The sequence below is a fragment of the Aptenodytes patagonicus genome, chromosome 2 (assembly GCF_965638725.1).
Source record: "Aptenodytes patagonicus chromosome 2, bAptPat1.pri.cur, whole genome shotgun sequence".
In the NCBI taxonomy this organism is placed as follows: Eukaryota; Metazoa; Chordata; class Aves; order Sphenisciformes; family Spheniscidae; genus Aptenodytes; species Aptenodytes patagonicus.
Genome location: NC_134950.1, coordinates 132,024,699 through 132,044,137, shown reverse-complemented (window position 1 = coordinate 132,044,137; position 19,439 = coordinate 132,024,699). Strand labels below are relative to the sequence as shown.

Below are 19,439 nucleotides of genomic sequence, written 5' to 3'. Positions count from 1 at the left end.
TATTTTTGTCCTTTAAGGCACCTATCAATGAAACATGAAAATGTTCATACTTTGCCGAGAAGGACCTTGGGGTCCTGGTGGACCTGGTGGAAGATAAGCAACCTATGTGATTGTTGATTGGAAAGGAAGTGTTATCAATTGGTTCATCCAGGTTACAGAATTCTGACCAATTTATCACACTCAAACTCTTCTTATGAGTGAAAGTAGATACACCTTAAGGGAAAGGCAACAATTTATTGCCAGTCTACATAAAATCTTAGCAGTCTAATGAAAGAATTCTTATTAGTCCAGTTACGATAGTAACACAGTTCAAATTATGTATGGTTAAAGTCCTTACACACACAGTTTCTAGTATATACCCTTCTCTGATGTTATGGTCAGACTTCCACTGCCCCTAGGGATGGATGCTACACTTAATGGTTTCATTTGGGGATGAGGCCAAGTGTCAAAGCAAGTTGTCATTGTCAGCCTTGACTTGTCCTGTCAGCAAGCTGTCCTTTTTCAGGAAGAATATGGTGTTGGTGGTTTTTTTTTTTTCCACCCTGGGTTCTTCTTGGGATCATTTTCATGTGTTTTTAACATGCTCAACGTCCTGCTCTTATGTCATCATTTCAAGTTTTCTACATATATTCATATTTGTTCTTTTTTGCCTTAAAAGTGTTCTTACCCACTGTCCAAGGTTGCATTCCTTTGGCTAACAGTAATGGATGGACTGTCAAATCCTTCGGGTGACCAGTATCATCCTGTGTGTGTACTTTCAAGGCCCCTGCTGTCTTCCCAGCTTTGTGCTCTATGCTGTATTTTTATTCTAGGGTCAGGGACTGTTTATTCTACACAGGACATCTACTCCTTATTACTGTCTGTCAACTACAAAAATAGATAGTGTTACATTGCGCAATTGACCAAAATCTAAAACAAAGCAGGTAATAATCACCTGGTGATTAGATCATTGCTATTACAACTAGACAAGCTAAAACAAAGCTCCAGGCAGGCCAAGACAAATCCAGGCAAAACCTGACATGCCTGAGGCTTTTGGTGTTATTTTAGTGCAAAGTCCATGGCCCTTTAGAGGCAACGTCTGCAAAAGAATACTTCAGTTAACTTCTTATGAAGCTCTCATCTCCCCTAAGATAATAAATCAGTTGAAATTAGGGTAATCTGTACTGCGTTAACACAAAGAACTCATTTCTGAAATCTTACGGTTTAATTCAGATGTTCTAATATAGGCAAAAGACTGTCTTCATAAAAGGAAGTTTCGTGACTCTCTTGTGTGTATCCACCACTTGTCAGTACCTGCTAAGGCCCATGGGATGGGTGGGTGGTTTTGTTTAGATGCAATTTACAGCTGTCTTGGTAGAAAAATAGGGTGAATAGTACCGTGCTGGTTTTAAGCACTTCAGGGAATACAAGAATTTCCCACATGGAAAGAAACACCTGTTTACCACAGCAGGGGTTTTGACACAGGTTAAGGTCTGTTCCGAAACCTTTCCTGTTCTCTCTCAAAATTGCCAGTAACTTCTGTGGGAAGACAGCAGGCCATGCTCAGATGAGATAAGCCTCTGTGTGGTTTCTTGCCTAGAGGAGATAAGGAATCTTAGTCTCTGTAGTAGCAGAGAGCGTTGTCTTTGAAGAGGCAGGTACTCTACACCTGCCCTTCTTGGCGCAGGGTTTGATTGATAATGTTACACAACAAGCTTTTGTTTTTCTTACCGAGCCTTCGGGAGTTCTTGGCAGTGCCCTAATGTCTGCTGAGGAAATCTGAGCGAGAGGCAGTAAAGAGAGGTAGTTCAGATGTTTAGATCTGAGCGTTGTATATCCGTTTCATTTATGTGAAACCAGAATGGAAAAAATGAAGGGGAATAATTGTTCTTTGGGCTAAAATTTTACTTGCCTCTGGGAGACAGGACATTGTGGAAGGTGGTGGGGTCTTTTTTCTGCTTTGGACTCAGTTGTGTCTGCCACAAGGTTAATGGCATGTGATCTCCAGTAGGATTGTGTCTTCTTGGTTGACTTGGGGATCCAAGGAGGTCTGAACTCTTGATCTGTGCTTTTTTTATAATCTGAATTTTATTGATTCTTTTTTTTCTTCCTGGCTTCCTGGTTTTGGGAAACTTGTGGAACCTAGTTGTCTTCAGATCTCCTCTTTTGTCAGATTTAGTTGAAATCAAGAAATAAATTCTAAAGTTAGGAGGAGGGATACATAAAGAGACACACATAGATGATGTGATCCCTAGGATTATTTTCCTAGGAAACCATCTAAAACATAATATATGGTTCATTGGTAGCCTTGGAAACAGCCTGCTTCTATCTCAATCACTTTTATCATCATGAGGCTTACTCTGCCATGATTTCCTTCTCATAAATCTGTAGCTTGCTTTTAAGAAAGAGTTTTTATTGTAACTAAATGCCATTGTGAGAAGTGTGCAAATACTGTGGTAGGGAAAAGAGTAAAAGGTTCTATGTAAACTGGGATATTTCTGCTGTATTTGAGTGCAGACCATTTAACAGAGTTTTCTGAAGGCTGAGCTCCTTAATGTTCTGGAAATAATATTGTGCTGGATGGGACCTGCAGGAGATGAAGGGTGTTTAAATGAAGGGTATTTATAATAAATTACTGAGCCCAAAATGAATCCTTTACGATGTAATGCATACAACTGTAACTGTTCTTAAAAAGTGCTTAAGTAAATAATCCAGTGCAATAGGCTGGGACCAAATTGTTGTTGATTTTCCAAATTCGTAAAATTTGTGCACTTTTCTATTGTAAAGTTAGTTTGTTTCCTATTACTACAAGTTCAAATAGCTAACTTATACTTTGGTAAATTGAAACAGAATTGCAGCATAGAGCAAGTTACTGAAATACGGTTTCAACATATATTGAATGAGAAGTTACCAAACATCAGTGAAATAGTTACACCACTTATTCTTTGTTCTTTCCTTCTAAACTATACTGACAGTTAAAATCCAATGATACAGAAAAATTGGCCAGCAACACATTACTACAGATATGAATAGACAATTCTGTTAATATTGCCAGAATGCCTTTGCTGTGTTAACTTTGTACCTCAGAGAATTGGTTGATTTATAGCATTTTCAATTATAATGTGACTATTTTTAGTTCAGAATTCAAAGTGGATAATAGATAATGAATTCTACAGTCAAGTGTATAAATATGCAAGATGCAGTATTGAAATAATTTAATAATTTTGTTAACTTTTCAATTAACCTTTGCATCAAATTGATTCAGCAAATTATTTTCCCTTACATGTATTCTTTCTGTTCTGTCTTAGTACAGAAATCTAAATCTTCTAAAGCAGCATTCCACTAATGGCACATCTGCTTCCTCCCAGTTTTTACGCTTCCCTTTGGCTCCTCTGTCATTTCAGACTTAAGTTCCGTTGAGTCCAACAGGGCAAGTCATGTTGCAGCATGAATTTACCAAAATGTGTGAAAATCCGGGTAAAGTTGGTTAAAGACGTGCTTTTAAAATGTTTTACATACAATCTATTTTTAAAGCAAAAAAAGCAAGAGTTTTGAATGTTAATGTCAGTGCTTTTCATTTTTTTTTTTTTAAAATCTAATAATCTCTTTGGCTCTGTAAGAAGTTAGAAGATTTACTGTTTTAGTCTGTGTATTAGTTAAACTATTCTGAGACTTGTTTAATATACAAAAAGTAATTCCTTCAATTTTTTATTATAGCACTTGAATGTTTGCCTTTATTCTCAGGGTTCAAATGTAAGTATAGTGAAGGTTTGTCTGCTTTTCACTAGATTTAATGGTATAGGTGACACAAGGGGCAGCTCTAGGGACTGCACAGATTCTGCAGGCTTCTTTTGCTGGTGTAATTTAACTACTGAGAAGAGTAAGCTAGGTAACCAAAAGATGCATTTGCAGATACAGCTGTGTCCATTCGAGTACTTTTCTGGTACACTGGTGTCATTTACAGCTGGGATTTTCTTTACGTTACTGTACACTGTACAGGCAAACTTTCAAATATAATCTAAATATACTCTCCACCACATATTGATTATCTGCATATGCTTTATGTACAAAAGTGGTTACTGTGATTTATTTTCAGTTCTGATTAACAATATTAGGAAAAGAAAACATTTTTTGCACAAATGTTTCCATGTTGAAGATGAATGTTTAAATAATTTTGAAATAATGAAATATGAACTATTGAAATATTAAAATGTGTTTGGAAAGTTTTGTTAAATCAGTAATTATAACAAAACAGAAAATAAACAGTTGAATGTAGGATGTTGGGAGAGTGAGAGGGATGACTGTAATGGAACAGTTCGAGTTTCTGTCTCTACTACATCGAACAAGAACAAAACTTCTCATGAAGTCATTTAATCACTGTGAGGTTGCATTGTGGCTGGTTATAAGGTTGAGATAAGGAAAATGAATATAGTTTCTAAGTATTATCTAAACTTTTCTTCAGCCTTTTCTTGACCATCCAAGGCATGTTCATTTTTTCCCATTGGTTTAGGCAGATGGGCATTTGTGGTGGGACACTGACCTGATTTCAAAGGACAGGGATATCACTATGTGCTGTGAGCAGAGTCAGTGGAAGCCTTTGATTTCAGTGAGCAGACAGTAATTCAATTTGAAGTAAATGGATGAGAAAATTGCTTCTGTGATTGGTTTTAGTTTTTAGATGTCGTTTGAGTTAATTTTTGTGCTCTACAATGTGACTTTGAGTATTTGTGATGTGTAAGATACTCAGAAAGCTGCATACAGTGTATTGAGGTACGGTACGTGGATATTTTAATGAAAGATTGATATTTCCCTAGTATGTCTTAGTGACTTAAAAAAAAAGAATCCTGTTTTTCTAGTAATTATCTTTTCTTCCACAGAACACAATTATAGTATTACCATATTTTCATTATTGCCTATACCAAGTGTTAAATACAATGAGCTCTGAAAATTAAAAGTAGGATTATTTTTACCTGCCGAGTTATACTGAAGTTTGAGTGCATACTGGATCTGTAGCCCTCCTCCACATCTAGAAGGATTGTGAACTTTATTTTAAGATATTTGAAATTCTGGCATACTTTCTTACCACTCCAAGGGCTAGAATACTAATCTATATTGAGAATTTGTGTTAAGATCATCAACTGCTTGCTAAGATGCTGCTGTTGTAGATGGGATTTCAGAAATTGTCTTCAGTGTATTTGCTCTTGACTCTTGCATCCTTTAACTGCTTGAAACTGTAATGCCCTGTAGTGATGCTTATTCAGCATTCCTCACAAGGTAAACTTGTGGCAAACAACCAAAATAGACCCCTTTAAAATAGTAAAAGTCTGGAGAAAACTGCTATACCTGGTAATTTTTATTTGTTTAATTGTAATTGTTTGGTAAAGCATACAGATGACTTACTAGGTTTGGTTTGTCAAAGCTATGAACACTTACATAGATTTAAAATCTAAAAAGCGTATGCCTTGCTTATTTTTTGTTGGCTTAGGATAAACAAATACTTTATACTATTTGATTTTTGTAGTCTCTCTCATGTCTTTCTGTTACAGGCATCTTGTATTAAATATTTATAGTTCACTGTTCTTTTCTAAGTGCTTGTAACTGTTATGAATAATTAAAGAACAGAGTTAAGGGGGAAGAAGGGCATTGATGTAGCATTCAGAATGAGAATTTCCTATAATTGTTTGACAACTGTAAATTACATACATCTGAAAATCAACAAGGAAAACATCAGAAGCAGCAGTATGTGGTTAGCAAAGGTACTTGGGTTCACATCTTCTCTGCCTGTGTGATCGCTGAGTGATGGTAAACTAATAAATATTTTTTGTCTAATTCGTAAGAATTGTCCTCCTTAAAAATAATGATCATTGTTTAAATATCATTGTCATCTAAGTAATGAGGCTGAAGTAGCAACTCAAAGAATTTGCAAGATAATCTTTGTTTAGCAAGTAGTATGTTTTAAAAAGTTCCAACTTTTGTACTTAATTTAATACTGAATTATGTACATGAACTCTTCATGGCATTGAAGAGTTAATATTGGTAATGGTCACTCTCCTACCTGACAAAAAGTAACTTATCTCAAACCACAAAAGCAGAACAATTCAGCTTGTGAAGTTTCATCTCTTTCTTTAGAGTTATCTTATGAAATTTGCTAGTCCAGTTACTATTAGTTAAGAAGCAGATCTGAAGACACCATTCATCAGTCACTAGAATGAAGGAAATCATTTGATGAATAGAAAGCTACAGGGCAGGGGTAATGATAGTTTTAGAATAAAAAAAAATTCTACATTTTATTCCTCTTAAACCTGAATGATTTACTTGGATAAATAACCCTTAGGTGATAATTTTACTTCTGTGTTGTTCCTGGAAAACACTCAGCGACAGGAAAGGACACAAAAAGACACCAGGAACTTTCCAAGAGAGCAGATGACATTTGGATTGAAATTTGGACAAAATATATAAATTGGCAGTACAGATGGAAATGAACATTTTGCCACATCAGTGAAAGTAAAATTGTGTGATTTAGTCATAACCTTGTGCTGAGAGGTTGGGTGGGATGACCTGTATGGATGTGTGAAAAAGTCAGTCCTTTAAATTATATAACACATCCATGGTCAATCTGCTGCTCATTTTTTGTGAGCAAGAGTTGTTTGACAGTTAAGGGAATATCATGTAGACTACTTATCACAGTAGAGGAAAGAAAGTGTACTTTTCTGCTTTCTGACTAAATTAGTCATTTATAACAAACACAATTATTTTCATTTGTTGGCTGCATTTGCAGCATTGAAAAATATGAATCTTTCCTGCATGGAGTAAGGCGTCCTTCTCCATATTACTGTTTTTGTAGTATTTAAATGTATGTAACTTCAGTTGCATCATGGAGTACGTACCTGTGATGGCACCCTAAGATGCAGGCTCTACAAGCTTGTTTTTGTCAGATGGTTTGTCCTCTTGTCTCCCTTAGCTCTGAGTGACATGCAGAACATAGGAATGTTGATATTCATAAAATGAAACTTAATACCATTAATTGCAGAATTGGGGTGCTGGGCACCCCAACTCTCACTGAAAATAACTTCCTTCTTGGCATTGAAAATGTCCTTCAGCATGATCCCTCAGAATGATTCCTTACTTGTCTTCTGCAATGCTACCATTTTAAATCATACAAAAGTGTGAAATATACCACGTACATACAAATACATACAATTATGTTACTGTTAATAATTAAAACTTAAGTTCTTCAAAAGTAGTTTAATTTGCTAGGAAAGCTGTAGAGTTAGGTTCATGAACTGATTCTCAAAGGTAATCAATTGAGAGGCTGGCACATTAACAGTTTCCCTGTTTTGTGAACAGAGGACTGCCACCTCCATGTTTATGTTTCAAAACACCTTCAGTGAGCCTTGCTTTTTTTGCACCATTGTCAAATGTTTCAAAGCCTACTTTGCTTATTTGGAAGCAATGTAGAAACAGCAGTCTTTAACTTATGATCAACACATTGTGTTTGCACAAATCTGCACAGAAATTGCCTTGTGGGTTGTGAATTGGATAAGATAGTGTCTGGGCCTGCTAGGTAGGAAAGCTGGTAAAAAAAAAAAACCCAAACCAAACAAAACCAACCCTTACGTTTGTGGGAAACTTTGGAAAAGCTGCTGGGAAGGCTTTACCAACAGGAGTGGGAAAGGGTAGGGAGGCTTGAGCCAGTGCTCACACTCACCTCTTGCTGGTCCTGCTGTTGGCTTCTCTTTCCTCTCTGATGCTGAAAAGGAGCAGCACAGGGAGAGGTGAAGCAGCTTTCTGCAGAGCCTGTGCTACATCTGAAATTACAAAAATTTTAAATGCGGTTATTGTGTTATCTTTATAAATCACCCACATGCTGTATTTTTGCTTTAAACTGTGAAGCCTGACAGCTGTGTTATGGAAGTTACTTACTTTGCCAGTTCAGTCAAATTGTTTATGCCTGAAACGAGAAATGGAAAAATGTTATGCTTTCTACCAGTGGAACTGACTTGCAGCTATGAATACTTGAAAAAAATCTGAGATTCATCTTCAGAATGATTGCTGTAGTAGTCTGCATATTAAATCTTGTTGATAGGCTTGATTAAAATGTTCATGAAAGTGTATCTTAGCTATAATATTTGGGTATTTAAAACATTATTGAAGAACTGAAAATGAAAATGCTCAGTTTAAATAGTTGTGCATGAAAGAGCATCTTGCTGGTTTTAAGGATGACAGCAGAGACTCAGAGGCTTCTTCGCTCCTGAGCCGTACTGGAATCTGTTGAACCAACTTGCTTGTTAGAATCCACCAGTATCTTCTTCTGCAGTGTCAGCTTTGTCATCTTCAGTTATTCTTCAGTCTGAAAGCATATATAACTATTATTCCTTTTTCTGATCATCGATGGCTGAAAAAATAAATGCTTATAATAAGCATATGTTTCCCTATAGTAGTTAAAATGGTCTGTTCGCCGTATTTCAGATACAATTTCTTAGTACATGAGAAATTAGGAGTCTAAAATACTTTCTATTTACTTATCTAGGGTTATTAGCCTTTTCACACTATTAAGTAATTTTTAACAACTTTTTGTCAATGCAGTTTCCTCAGTTTAAGACTGAACAGCACATAGTAGCTGTTGGTTTTCATAAATAATTATGGTAGTTTATATGAATTGGGTTAAAATATTGCTTGTTTGGATCTGAAATATACGTGTATGTTCTACTTTTATTGAGTTTGTGAAAACTGGATACCTCTTTTGCTCCATTGGAAATGCAGCCCAGAAATCTGAACTGTAACTGACTCAATAAAATGAAAAACTTAGACGTTCATGCCAAGCATAACGCAGGCTTTGGCGCTCTCAGTGCTCACAGCAGTCTGGGCAGTTTCCTTAGATGCTTCTTATTTATTTTCTTTGGAGATTAGTATTTTCTTTTCCCCTTTCCCCTTTCATCTGTATTGTAAATTAACCCCTGAAACTAAATATTCCTTTATTTTAATATCATAAATATGCAGATGTACTTACATATGAAAGAATGCCTCAGTGGTGTTTGAATGTAATTTTTACTACCGTATTTTAATATTCAGATATAATATTATCAAGTTCTGTCATTATGTGTATTGCTTTATAAACATAACTGCATTTCTGTGAGTGACAGTAGTTGCTGCTATAAGGCAAACATACTTGGCAGCATGAAACTGGAGAATGCAGAAGTCTTAGTTACTGTAGCTTATTTTTTAAATTTAGGTCAAAATCAAACACAGTGTAAGTAGTTACAACTCCTTTATTTTCAGCAGACTAAGCAATATCAGTTTGTTTACTTTCTTTTGAAGAGCATATGGATTTGTGTGTGCTGAATTAATATAGTGAAATACCAGTTCGATTTAATATTTTGTTTTTAAAAACCTAATTAATTGATCCTCAAGAGATCAGGCATACATTTTGCCATTAGGTACAAGAAAAGATGGCTAAACTGTTGGTATGTAGCCTCTTAAGGTTAAAACTGAGGCTCAGAATTAAAACTTCAAAGCACCAGTGGAAAACGAGAAAAACGAGGAATGCTCAGTGTAATCGCTGTTCTGTCATTTAACTGAAGAACATTTTCTAAGCAAGCTGTCATTTCTTTTTTAGTTCTCTTTGTAGAACTTAACCAACATGACTTGCAAACACTAACAGAAGGAATATAATACAACGTTTTGAGACAACGGACTGTGTTCATGCTGCTTTAGCAAGTTTTAGCACTGGAGTTAGGACATTCTCTTACCTTGCTCAGCTTGCGTCAGCTTTAAGAGTGGAGCGAGAGGGAGCAAGCGGCAGCATGCCTGTGGATGTCTTGGGCATCTTGGTGGAAGAAGCGTATGCCTCGTAGCAGAAGTTCATGGACAGCTCCCTTGCGACATACTGCAAGAGCATTTGAACTTCGAAGAACCTAAGGGTACTTTAGACAGCAACACAAAAAACATACTAAAAGTATTTTTTTAAAGAAACTTTTTGTTTCTTTACTCTTGGTAAACTCAAGAAATGACTAAATAAGCTCTTCTGTAAGAAGTTTTACAAAGAAAGCCTTAGTCTAGACTTTATTTGCAAAACCATGTCCTGTTATTTCCCTGCTCATCACAGTCATAGTCTTTAACTGAGTTAAATTGTCTGCTCTAAAAGCAACAAGGACAATACAGGCTACCATTTGTCTCTGCTCTTTCTAATAGGTAGTGTAGTAGTGATCTCTCTTATGTAACACAAATTTTCTGGTGTCCTGTTTTCTTGAAGTGAGGCAGAGTTGTGTCAGAAGAGTAGTTCACTATGTTCATGATGAAGAGCATTAGACTGTTCTTGTCATAAAGTAGTGAATTGTATTGCAACCGTTGGCTACAGATGTACATTAAATTACTTCTAAAACAGCTTGTATGCTATATGACATTAAATAATAGTGTGATTTAAAAAAAAAAAGAAAATTAACCAAACTTGGGCATGGCCTGTGTTCTCAACTACTCACCAGTAATTGTTCAGAGTGTTGCCCCAACACTGACCCTCAGATTCACAAACGTGTCACTTAATTCAGAACTTAAATGCAAAAAAAATCTGATTTATTTAAAAGCTCTTGAGACTGTACATGATTTCAGTCTTGTTACTACACATATGTATGACATTGCCATCTTTGCTAGGCTGAATGGCTCAACATCCATCTTGGAGCCTAATTGGGATTAATTAAGTAGACATTCTTGGGACTGTGGCTCCTGTAGACTGCGTGCCATCATTGCCACAAGGTGTGTGAGTTTCTTCACACGTTGTCAATGCTCAGCCATTTACAGTCAAAAAGCCTGCAGTGAGGTACAGGAGTTGAGGGGAGGTGTCTTGTGCTCTTATTTTTAATGTAGTTGCTTGGTTGGTAGAGCACTCACCGACTCATTGAGTGGTTGGGCTGTAGTCTTTCTGCCTGGGAACGTGCAGCTCCTTGTGTGCTAGCCACATGCTCTCAAGACTAGGATGGAGTTGCCTTCCACGCTTCTGATGAACCTCTGGTATATAAACACGAATGGAAATTTTGTATGGTTAGAGCATAAACAAGAAGCAGCAGGATCTGTCACCTGGGGAGGTGGGTATTCCTCTGAGAGGTCAAAATTCAGTGTTCAGGTCCCTGCTGCGTGGACAATGATTCAATGATTCAATGACTGCTTGTATGTTTTGCATTCAGGGTCACCAAGTGAAATGTTTATGGAGTAATGACATCAGGGACTTTCACTTCCCAGATGAGTGCTCTAAAAATGTGTCATTCTGCCACTTCCTCTTGTTACCATTGTCTTTTCTTTGTAAAGTCCTCTGTCCCAAAAGGAGTACCTTAGTGGGCTAAATGCAGATAGAGGCCTTAATCTTCAAATCCCAGTTAGCATAACTACCACATCAAAGCTGCAGCTAGCTGCTTTAGTTGTGGAGAGAGGCAGGATCGCAGACACCCATCTCCAAAGTTTTCATCGGCGAGTGTAAGGACCGTTCTGTACTAGCAGATGGAACGACTGTTCTGCACAGTGCTCCAGTAGCAGCCCCTCATTTCCCACCTTGGGGGAGTGGCAGGGCCCTGCCTTGGGCTGTGAGTTTCTTCGCAAAGTGTTCTAGATTCCACTGTACCAAGCAGTACCTAAACTTCTTGGTAACTCCGGGACTGAATGTTTTTTGAAGTATTGCTTTCCCCATGGTGTCTTCTGGGGCATGATTCATTTGGGCATTTACAGGTCATAAAGTTCACTCTCTGCATCCTTTCCTTTAGCAGATGTTTACAAACCTTGCACTATTCATTGTTTCCTCTGTCATCCTGATCTATTACGTTATCGTCTGTTTGAACTCTGCCACTGTCCCTATCAGTACCCGTGGTTATTGGAACTTCTCTTTAAGTAATTTTATCATAAAGTTGCATATATTAAAAGCTTTGCTGTTCAGGAATGATGTGCATATCTTTCAGCGTCTGATTCAAGATTCTTTGTTGTCTCCAGAATTGTGTTTTGTAGATAGTGCTGTCTTAGTCACACAACCATTTCTTTGTCTGTACCTTGGAGGAATTAAAAAAAAGTTATCATGGAGATACTCTTCCCTGTTTGCTCTTTTAAGCCATTTTCTCCAACTGTCTCTGTCTCTTAAGTGCCATAGATGTCAGCTGGGATTATTTCTGTTTTTTAAACTGCTAGATACTTTGCGCTTTCTGTTGCTGTGAACTCCTGGATAAACTAAACTCTTTGTGTTGTCATTTGTAGTGGATATTAGCAAAGTTTCACAACAGTTTTATCTGTGGTCTGGTCTGTTTCTCAAAACTTCTTTCAGGTGACCTTGGATGTGGCACACATGGTTTTAGGAAACGTATTGATGAGGTGGTCATTCTGGTTTCAATGAGAAAGTCTTCTGAAGAACAGGCAGTCTTTAGGGGAAGTCCTGAGTTACAATGACAATACCTGTTATAATCTGAGGATTGACATGATCTTCATTGTGTGAGAGATCCTAGAATGACTCTGAAAGTTGTTTCAGCACAAAAATTGTAGCTTCTGCCATGGACAGAATTATGCGTCTGCACTGTAGAGCCAGTCTCACTTTGAGCATCTTGAACAGCATCAAGAACATTCTAAGTCTCATGAATGCTGAGAAGTCAGTCCTGTGTTCGTTCAGATACATACAGTTTTCTGATGTGCCAGTCTTTTTGATTCAAGACAGACTTAAGGCCATGAGAGACCTGACCCAGTTCACAAATGCCACCTCACTTTCAGGGTGAAATCCTCCACATCGTATAGCAGAATATAGCTGCCTCCTTCTCCATGCCAGACTGTATCTCTGAGGCTCACAAACCTGTTTCATACAGTTTTTGCACGCTCTATGCAATTACATTCTCAGCTTATGAGTGAGAATTTCTTTTCTGTTTCTTTTCAGACAGGTGGATAATTCAGGCAGGTGGATAATTACGGACAGTGTCTTTGGGAAAATATCCTTTAAGTTCTTCTGTTTATGCAGATTGCTTGTGACTGCCATGTCTCTGTCAGGATGGGGACTCGCACAGCCAATGTGGTAGCTCAGGGTCATTGATCTCTGGAGAAGCAAAAACTTAGGAAGGGTGTTCTGGAGTTCAGAGCTGTGAGAAACTCACAAGAGTATTTTAAAATTTGTCTTCACAGTCATCACATTCAGACAACGATGTCTGCCACTAGCAGGCTTTATATGAATAAGCCAAGTGCTGAGATTACTTTACCCTGCAGAAATGCAGAATACTGTCAAATGGGCTTCAAATTCATCTGGCAGGCAAGCAAAATAGTCTTGCAGGTGCGGTAGATTGAATTATTCCTCTGATCCGCATGTGTAAACTCCAATTCAGTCTTTAGGTAACTGGAGTTGGGAATGGGGTTGCCTTGAGATGGACCTATTTACATCAGATGGCATCAAGAAATGGCACATTTTTTTCTCCCTTGCCATTCAGTGTCTTGGGTCAGACACAATCCTGATTATAGAGAAAGGCATAGACCTTCCTTCTGCTTGGAAATACTGATCATGGTCAGGCAAGGTAATACTTCCCAGGCCTTTACGGTTCTGGTGTCAGGAGGTTATCTGTCAGCTGTCTCTCACTGAAGAATTCAAGAAATATATTCCCCTCCTAGATCTGTGACTGAGAAATCTGGAGCATTAAGGAGTTTCAGCATGCTTCATTCCAAGCCCTAAAATACTGGACAGGAATGTCATTGCTCATTTCTGTGGGGCTGTCCCTTGCCACTTTTTCAGGTTAGGAGATGTAGATAGATAGCCAGACAAGAAGCTAGGCTTAAAATAGGACAAAAATCTTTGTAAAGAAAAATCACATTTGTAATTTATTATTTTCTTAAATTAAGGAAATTTGCTTTTGTTTGAAAGCAACCCTCATGCCCAAACTACATATAATGAGATTCCAAGAGTCAACCCTGTGCGGTATCCATTGCAGGTATTTGATCTGGAGTTAGAAATAAAACAGTCCTCTGTAGGGTTATTCACTTTTACTGGTCTCTTGAGAACTTGAGTAAAGCAAATTCTGCTGTCATTAAAGGTGCAAGAATTGTATGGTTGATTAGTTTTCTTAAGCACGGAACAGCAAATATTAAGTCTGCTTACTTTACTAATCATTGTTTTCAATGAAAGGCTTTTCGGATGCTTATAAATTAAATTCCAAAACCAGAATTCTGCATTTTTAATTTAATAAAATTAAACATACAGTACATACGCCCTGAACTGAAAATGCATTCTGTAATGGATGGTTTTTATTTGAACATCTGTTCAGCGTAGCAATTGTTGAAAGTTTTCTTTCCCTCTCCTTTCTGCCATATAAGCAACGCTGATTTGCACTGGAACATACTTCAAATGGAAAACTGTTAGAGGGAAAATCAACATTCTTTTTGTATAAAGCTGGAAAAGTAATTTTTTGAGCCATGCTGGAATATAAGAACACTTCTAAATAGGGTATCTAATATAAAAAGATTATTTCATGGAAGTATTATTTTGGACTAAAAGTTAGCTTATCAAGACACATGACGCTTTTAAAAAAACCCAAAACACTTGCAGCATTTTTTCGGTCTCAGAAAATGCAGATAATGAAAGCACACAGTTTTCTTAAATTCAGTTCTTTCTAATGAAATTGATTATACTTAAGTGATCCATTACCGGTTTATTTGCACTTGTTTGAATTAATACAAACAGCAAATAGAGGTAGCTAAATGACTTTTTTTTTTTTTTTAGTGGCTTATATATCCAGTTTTCTACCCAAGCTTTCTCTAGTGAATTAAGACCTTCGGGTTATGTCATTGTTTTAAGAGCAAAGGCGAATCACTTTTGCTTCCCTTTCTGACCAGGTCTTGCATTTTCCATTCAAGTTCTTTCTAATGATACGCAGCTTCTTTGGAACCAGTTAAACTCTAATCATCTGAGACGGTTCCCTCTTGAGTCACTGTCATATTTCCTGAAACTCAGAACTTGCAGTGAATTATATCTGCTCCAGTGCAGTCACTTGTGTTTCAGTGTAGCTTCTTAAGACTAATGTGGATGTTTTCCTAGTATAGGGGTGGGATGCATGTGTCAATGCTCTCAGCAGCCTGTGGGAAGAACATGGATGGGTGCAGTGGAGAAGGGAGCTGTGCTTAGTAAGTGCTGTTAACATCTTGTATACTTAGATTAGGACCATGTCCTATGGATGTTACATAGTTAATTGTGTATTAATGTTTCTCTGCTGTTCATGAGGACCCTGTTGGCATGGTATTAAAGCCTTATATTCTCTACTGACAAAGTTCAGCAAGTATCTGTAGGACTATATAAGGACTCAGAGGAAAGCTTACTTCCTACTGCCTTGGCTGTAGAATCCATTATCTCTGTCAGTAGGTTATTACTGATAAAATAAAATGCATTTATACAGCATTATTATTTCATTAGCATTCAAAACTTGCTTTTTTAAATTTTCTGTTCATACAAAATATTAAAAAATCCACAACAAACCCTGGAACATTACTTATATAGGCAAGAACAAATATAAGCCATTATTAGTATTTTCATTTGTGATGATTCCTATAAGAATTTCCATCTTACTGGTCATTGCACAGATGCTAGACCTTTTTGAACTACTTTATGAACTTTCAGCTATAAGTTGAAACCTATTTCAACGTTGAGCACAATCATACTAACACATATTTTCTTCTTTCCCCCCTTGTTTACCAGGATGGTACGAAACAAAAGCGAGAACGGAAAAAGACTGTGTCGTTTAGCAGTATGCCAACTGAGAAAAAGATCAGCAGTGCAAGTGACTGTATAAACGCGATGGTTGAAGGCTCTGAGCTCAAAAAAATTCGATCCAACTCTAGGGTGTATCACCGATATTTTCTTTTAGATGCAGACATGCAGTCTCTACGCTGGGAACCTTCAAAAAAGGATTCTGAAAAAGCAAAGATTGATATTAAATCAATCAAAGAAGTAAGAACAGGAAAAAATACAGATATTTTTCGCAGCAATGGGATATATGACCAGATATCAGAAGACTGTGCGTTTTCAATTATATATGGAGAAAACTATGAGTCACTAGATCTTGTTGCTAACTCAGCAGACATTGCAAATATTTGGGTTACTGGCTTAAGATACCTGATTTCTTATGGGAAACATACTCTAGATATGATAGAAAGTACTCAAGATAATATGCGGACTTCATGGCTTTCACAAATGTTCAGTGAATCAGATGTAGATAATTTGGGACATATACCCCTGTGTAATGCTGTACAGTTTATAAAAGACTTAAATCCTGGTTTAAAAACTAATAAAATTGAACTAAAATTCAAGGAGTTACATCGATCCAAGGAAAAAAATGGTACTGAAGTAACAAAAGAAGAGTTTATTGAAGTTTTTCATGAGCTTTGTACCAGACCTGAAATCTATTTCCTGTTGGTTCAGTTTTCGAGCAATAAAGAGTTCCTAGATACCAAGGACCTCATGATGTTTTTAGAAGCAGAACAGGGTATGGCACACGTCACGGAAGAAATAAGCCTTGAAATTATTCAGAAATACGAGCCAGCCAAAGAGGGCCAGGAAAAGGGTTGTCTTTCTATAGATGGGTTTACGAATTACCTTACTTCACCAGACTGCCACATATTTGATCCAGAACATAAAAAAGTTTGTCAAGATATGAAGCAACCTTTATCTCATTATTTTATAAATTCATCTCACAATACATACTTGATAGAGGATCAGTTTCGAGGACCTTCTGACATCACAGGTTACATTCGTGCTCTTAAAATGGGTTGTCGAAGTGTTGAACTGGATGTATGGGATGGTCCAGATAATGAGCCTGTGATTTACACAGGGCATACAATGACATCGCAGATTGTCTTCCGTAGTGTGATTGACATTATTAACAAGTATGCATTTTTTGCTTCAGAATACCCTCTTATTTTGTGTTTAGAAAATCATTGTTCTATTAAGCAGCAGAAAGTTATGGTACAACACATGAAGAAAATTTTGGGGGACAAACTACATACACAGTCTCCAAACATTGAAGAGTCTTATCTTCCATCACCAGAATCACTTAAAGGGAAAATACTAATTAAAGCAAAGAAGCTTTCCTCTAATTGTTCTGGACTAGAGGGAGATGTTACAGATGAAGATGAAGGAGCAGAAATGTCACAGAGAGTGGGGAAAGAGGGGGTAGAACAGCAAAACTCGATGATGGGGAAACGATTTCAGCTCTGCAAAGAACTCTCTGAGTTGGTAAGCATATGTAAATCAGTTCAGTTCAAAGAGTTTCAAGTATCATTTCAGCTCCAGAAGTACTGGGAAGTGTGCTCGTTTAACGAAGTGCTTGCTAGCAAATATGCCAATGAAAACCCAGGAGACTTTGTAAATTACAACAAACGTTTCCTTGCGAGAGTTTTCCCCAGTCCTATGAGGATTGACTCTAGTAATATGAATCCCCAGGACTTTTGGAAATGTGGTTGTCAGATAGTAGCAATGAACTTTCAAACGCCTGGCTTAATGATGGATCTTAACATTGGTTGGTTTCGACAAAATGGAAACTGTGGCTATGTCCTTCGTCCTGCTATCATGAGAGAAGAAGTATCCTTCTTTAGCGCGAATACGAAAGACACCGTGCCTGGAGTTTCGCCTCAGCTGCTTCACATTAAAATCATTAGTGGGCAAAACTTTCCTAAACCCAAAGGATCAGGTGCCAAAGGTGACGTTGTGGATCCTTATGTCTATGTTGAAATACATGGAATCCCTGCTGACTGTGCAGAGCAAAGGACGAAAACTATGCATCAGAATGGGGATAATCCAATTTTTGATGAAAGCTTTGAATTCCAAATAAATTTACCAGAACTAGCTATGGTGCGTTTTGTAGTACTGGATGATGATTACATTGGGGATGAGTTTATCGGGCAATACACTATTCCTTTTGAGTGTCTACAGACTGGTTATCGGCACGTTCCTCTGCAGTCTTTAACTGGTGAAATTTTAGCACATGCTTCCTTGTTTGTGCATGTGGCCATTACTAATCGAAGGGGTGGTGGGAAACCTCATAAGCGGGGCCTCTCTGTGAGAAAGGGCAAGAAATCAAGGGAATATGCTTCTATGAGAACATTATGGATTAAAACAATAGATGAAGTGTTCAAGAATGCTCTCCAACCTATTCGGGATGCCACGGATTTGAGAGAAAATATGCAGGTACAGTTTTTACAACAAATTTATCGGTTCTTGTGCGTATTTTTGTATTACGATGCGTACAGAATATATGTTTCTAAGAGTCTTGCTACTTTTTCTAAGTTACGTTATTCAAGTCTAATGCTGGAACAGCTTTAAAGATGGATTATGTCAGAGCAGCCTTTTAGGTGATACTGTCTACTGAGGTAACCTTGGATGCATATGCGTATTTTGTTGAATGTGAACTGGAAATATGACTCCAGTGTTAGAACTCAAGCCTGTTGACTCGTCCTATGTCTTTGAAGGAATGTTAGATATACACTAAAGGAAGGTATGGCAATATTTTAGTTCTAGAAAATTAAGTTAAATAGAAATGCAGGAGGAAGATACAGCTGATAGAAAAAGGAGACTTTCCTGCTTATTAGAAAACTTCTTGGACGTGAAAGTATGTTTAGCGTAGTTTCACTGAGGTTTTGTTTTTTCCTCATTCCCAAATAGAAGGCAGTACTTTCTGAAAGACCATTTGCTTTCCATGATTATTCCTAGCAACAATATGTCAGAAATACATGGAATTAGCGCTAAGGTATTAGAAGGCATCCTCTAGAAGAAATTACCTTACCTTAAAGGTCACGTATAGTAAACACATTGAATTTCAGGAAAAAGTACAGGCTGAGGTGCTTGTTTTTGTGGAAGTCAAGAGATCCCACTTCAAAAATGCATTGTTTGGAGATTCCAGTAAAGATTCCAGGTAAATAAACCCTTTTAGACATACATTAAAGTGAGTTGTAAAGTTGTGTTTTAGTTAATAAAGCTTTTAACTATCTCTAAACTTCTGATGGAATACTAGCAGTGATCAATAAAATTAAGCATAGTCATTCCAGATGAAGTGACCTATTAAATCCTTTTACTCTTACGTAATGTTAAGGGGAAACTGATGAAAGGAAATGTCTGAGACTTGATTCTGCATTTTAAGGGCACAACAGTGTAGATAAATGCTCTTTGTGAATAAGAGATTGAAGAGATTTTAATAGTAACAGTTTTAAAACTGATTTTACTTCATGTGAAAGAAGAAATTAGTACAGCATTATGAAGGTCTCCCATTCCACTTGGTATATAAAATTTCTATACTAAAAGATTATTAAAAAAATACGGGGATGATATTTTGACTTATAAACGTTTCACATTATGAGCTACATATAAAGTGAACTTCACCTGTAGTTAACCTATTGAAGGCTGGAATTTTGTCATATAAAGGATACTGTATTTTAAGATACCTTTCAAGGAAGAGCTGAACCTAAGATTTGAGGAAACA

The 19,439-nt window shown here is 37.1% G+C and overlaps 1 protein-coding gene across 2 annotated transcripts in view; it reads left to right on the top strand.

The window, feature by feature from the left end:
• PLCL2 (phospholipase C like 2) overlaps nucleotides 1–19,439 on the top strand; it is a 106,256-nt gene that overhangs the window by 39,978 nt on the left and 46,839 nt on the right. For both annotated transcript variants that reach the window (XM_076331226.1, XM_076331227.1), the window contains exon 3: nucleotides 15,665–18,151. In XM_076331226.1, the coding sequence (XP_076187341.1) occupies nucleotides 15,665–18,151 (2,487 nt within the window). The remainder of the gene's footprint in view (nucleotides 1–15,664; nucleotides 18,152–19,439) is intronic.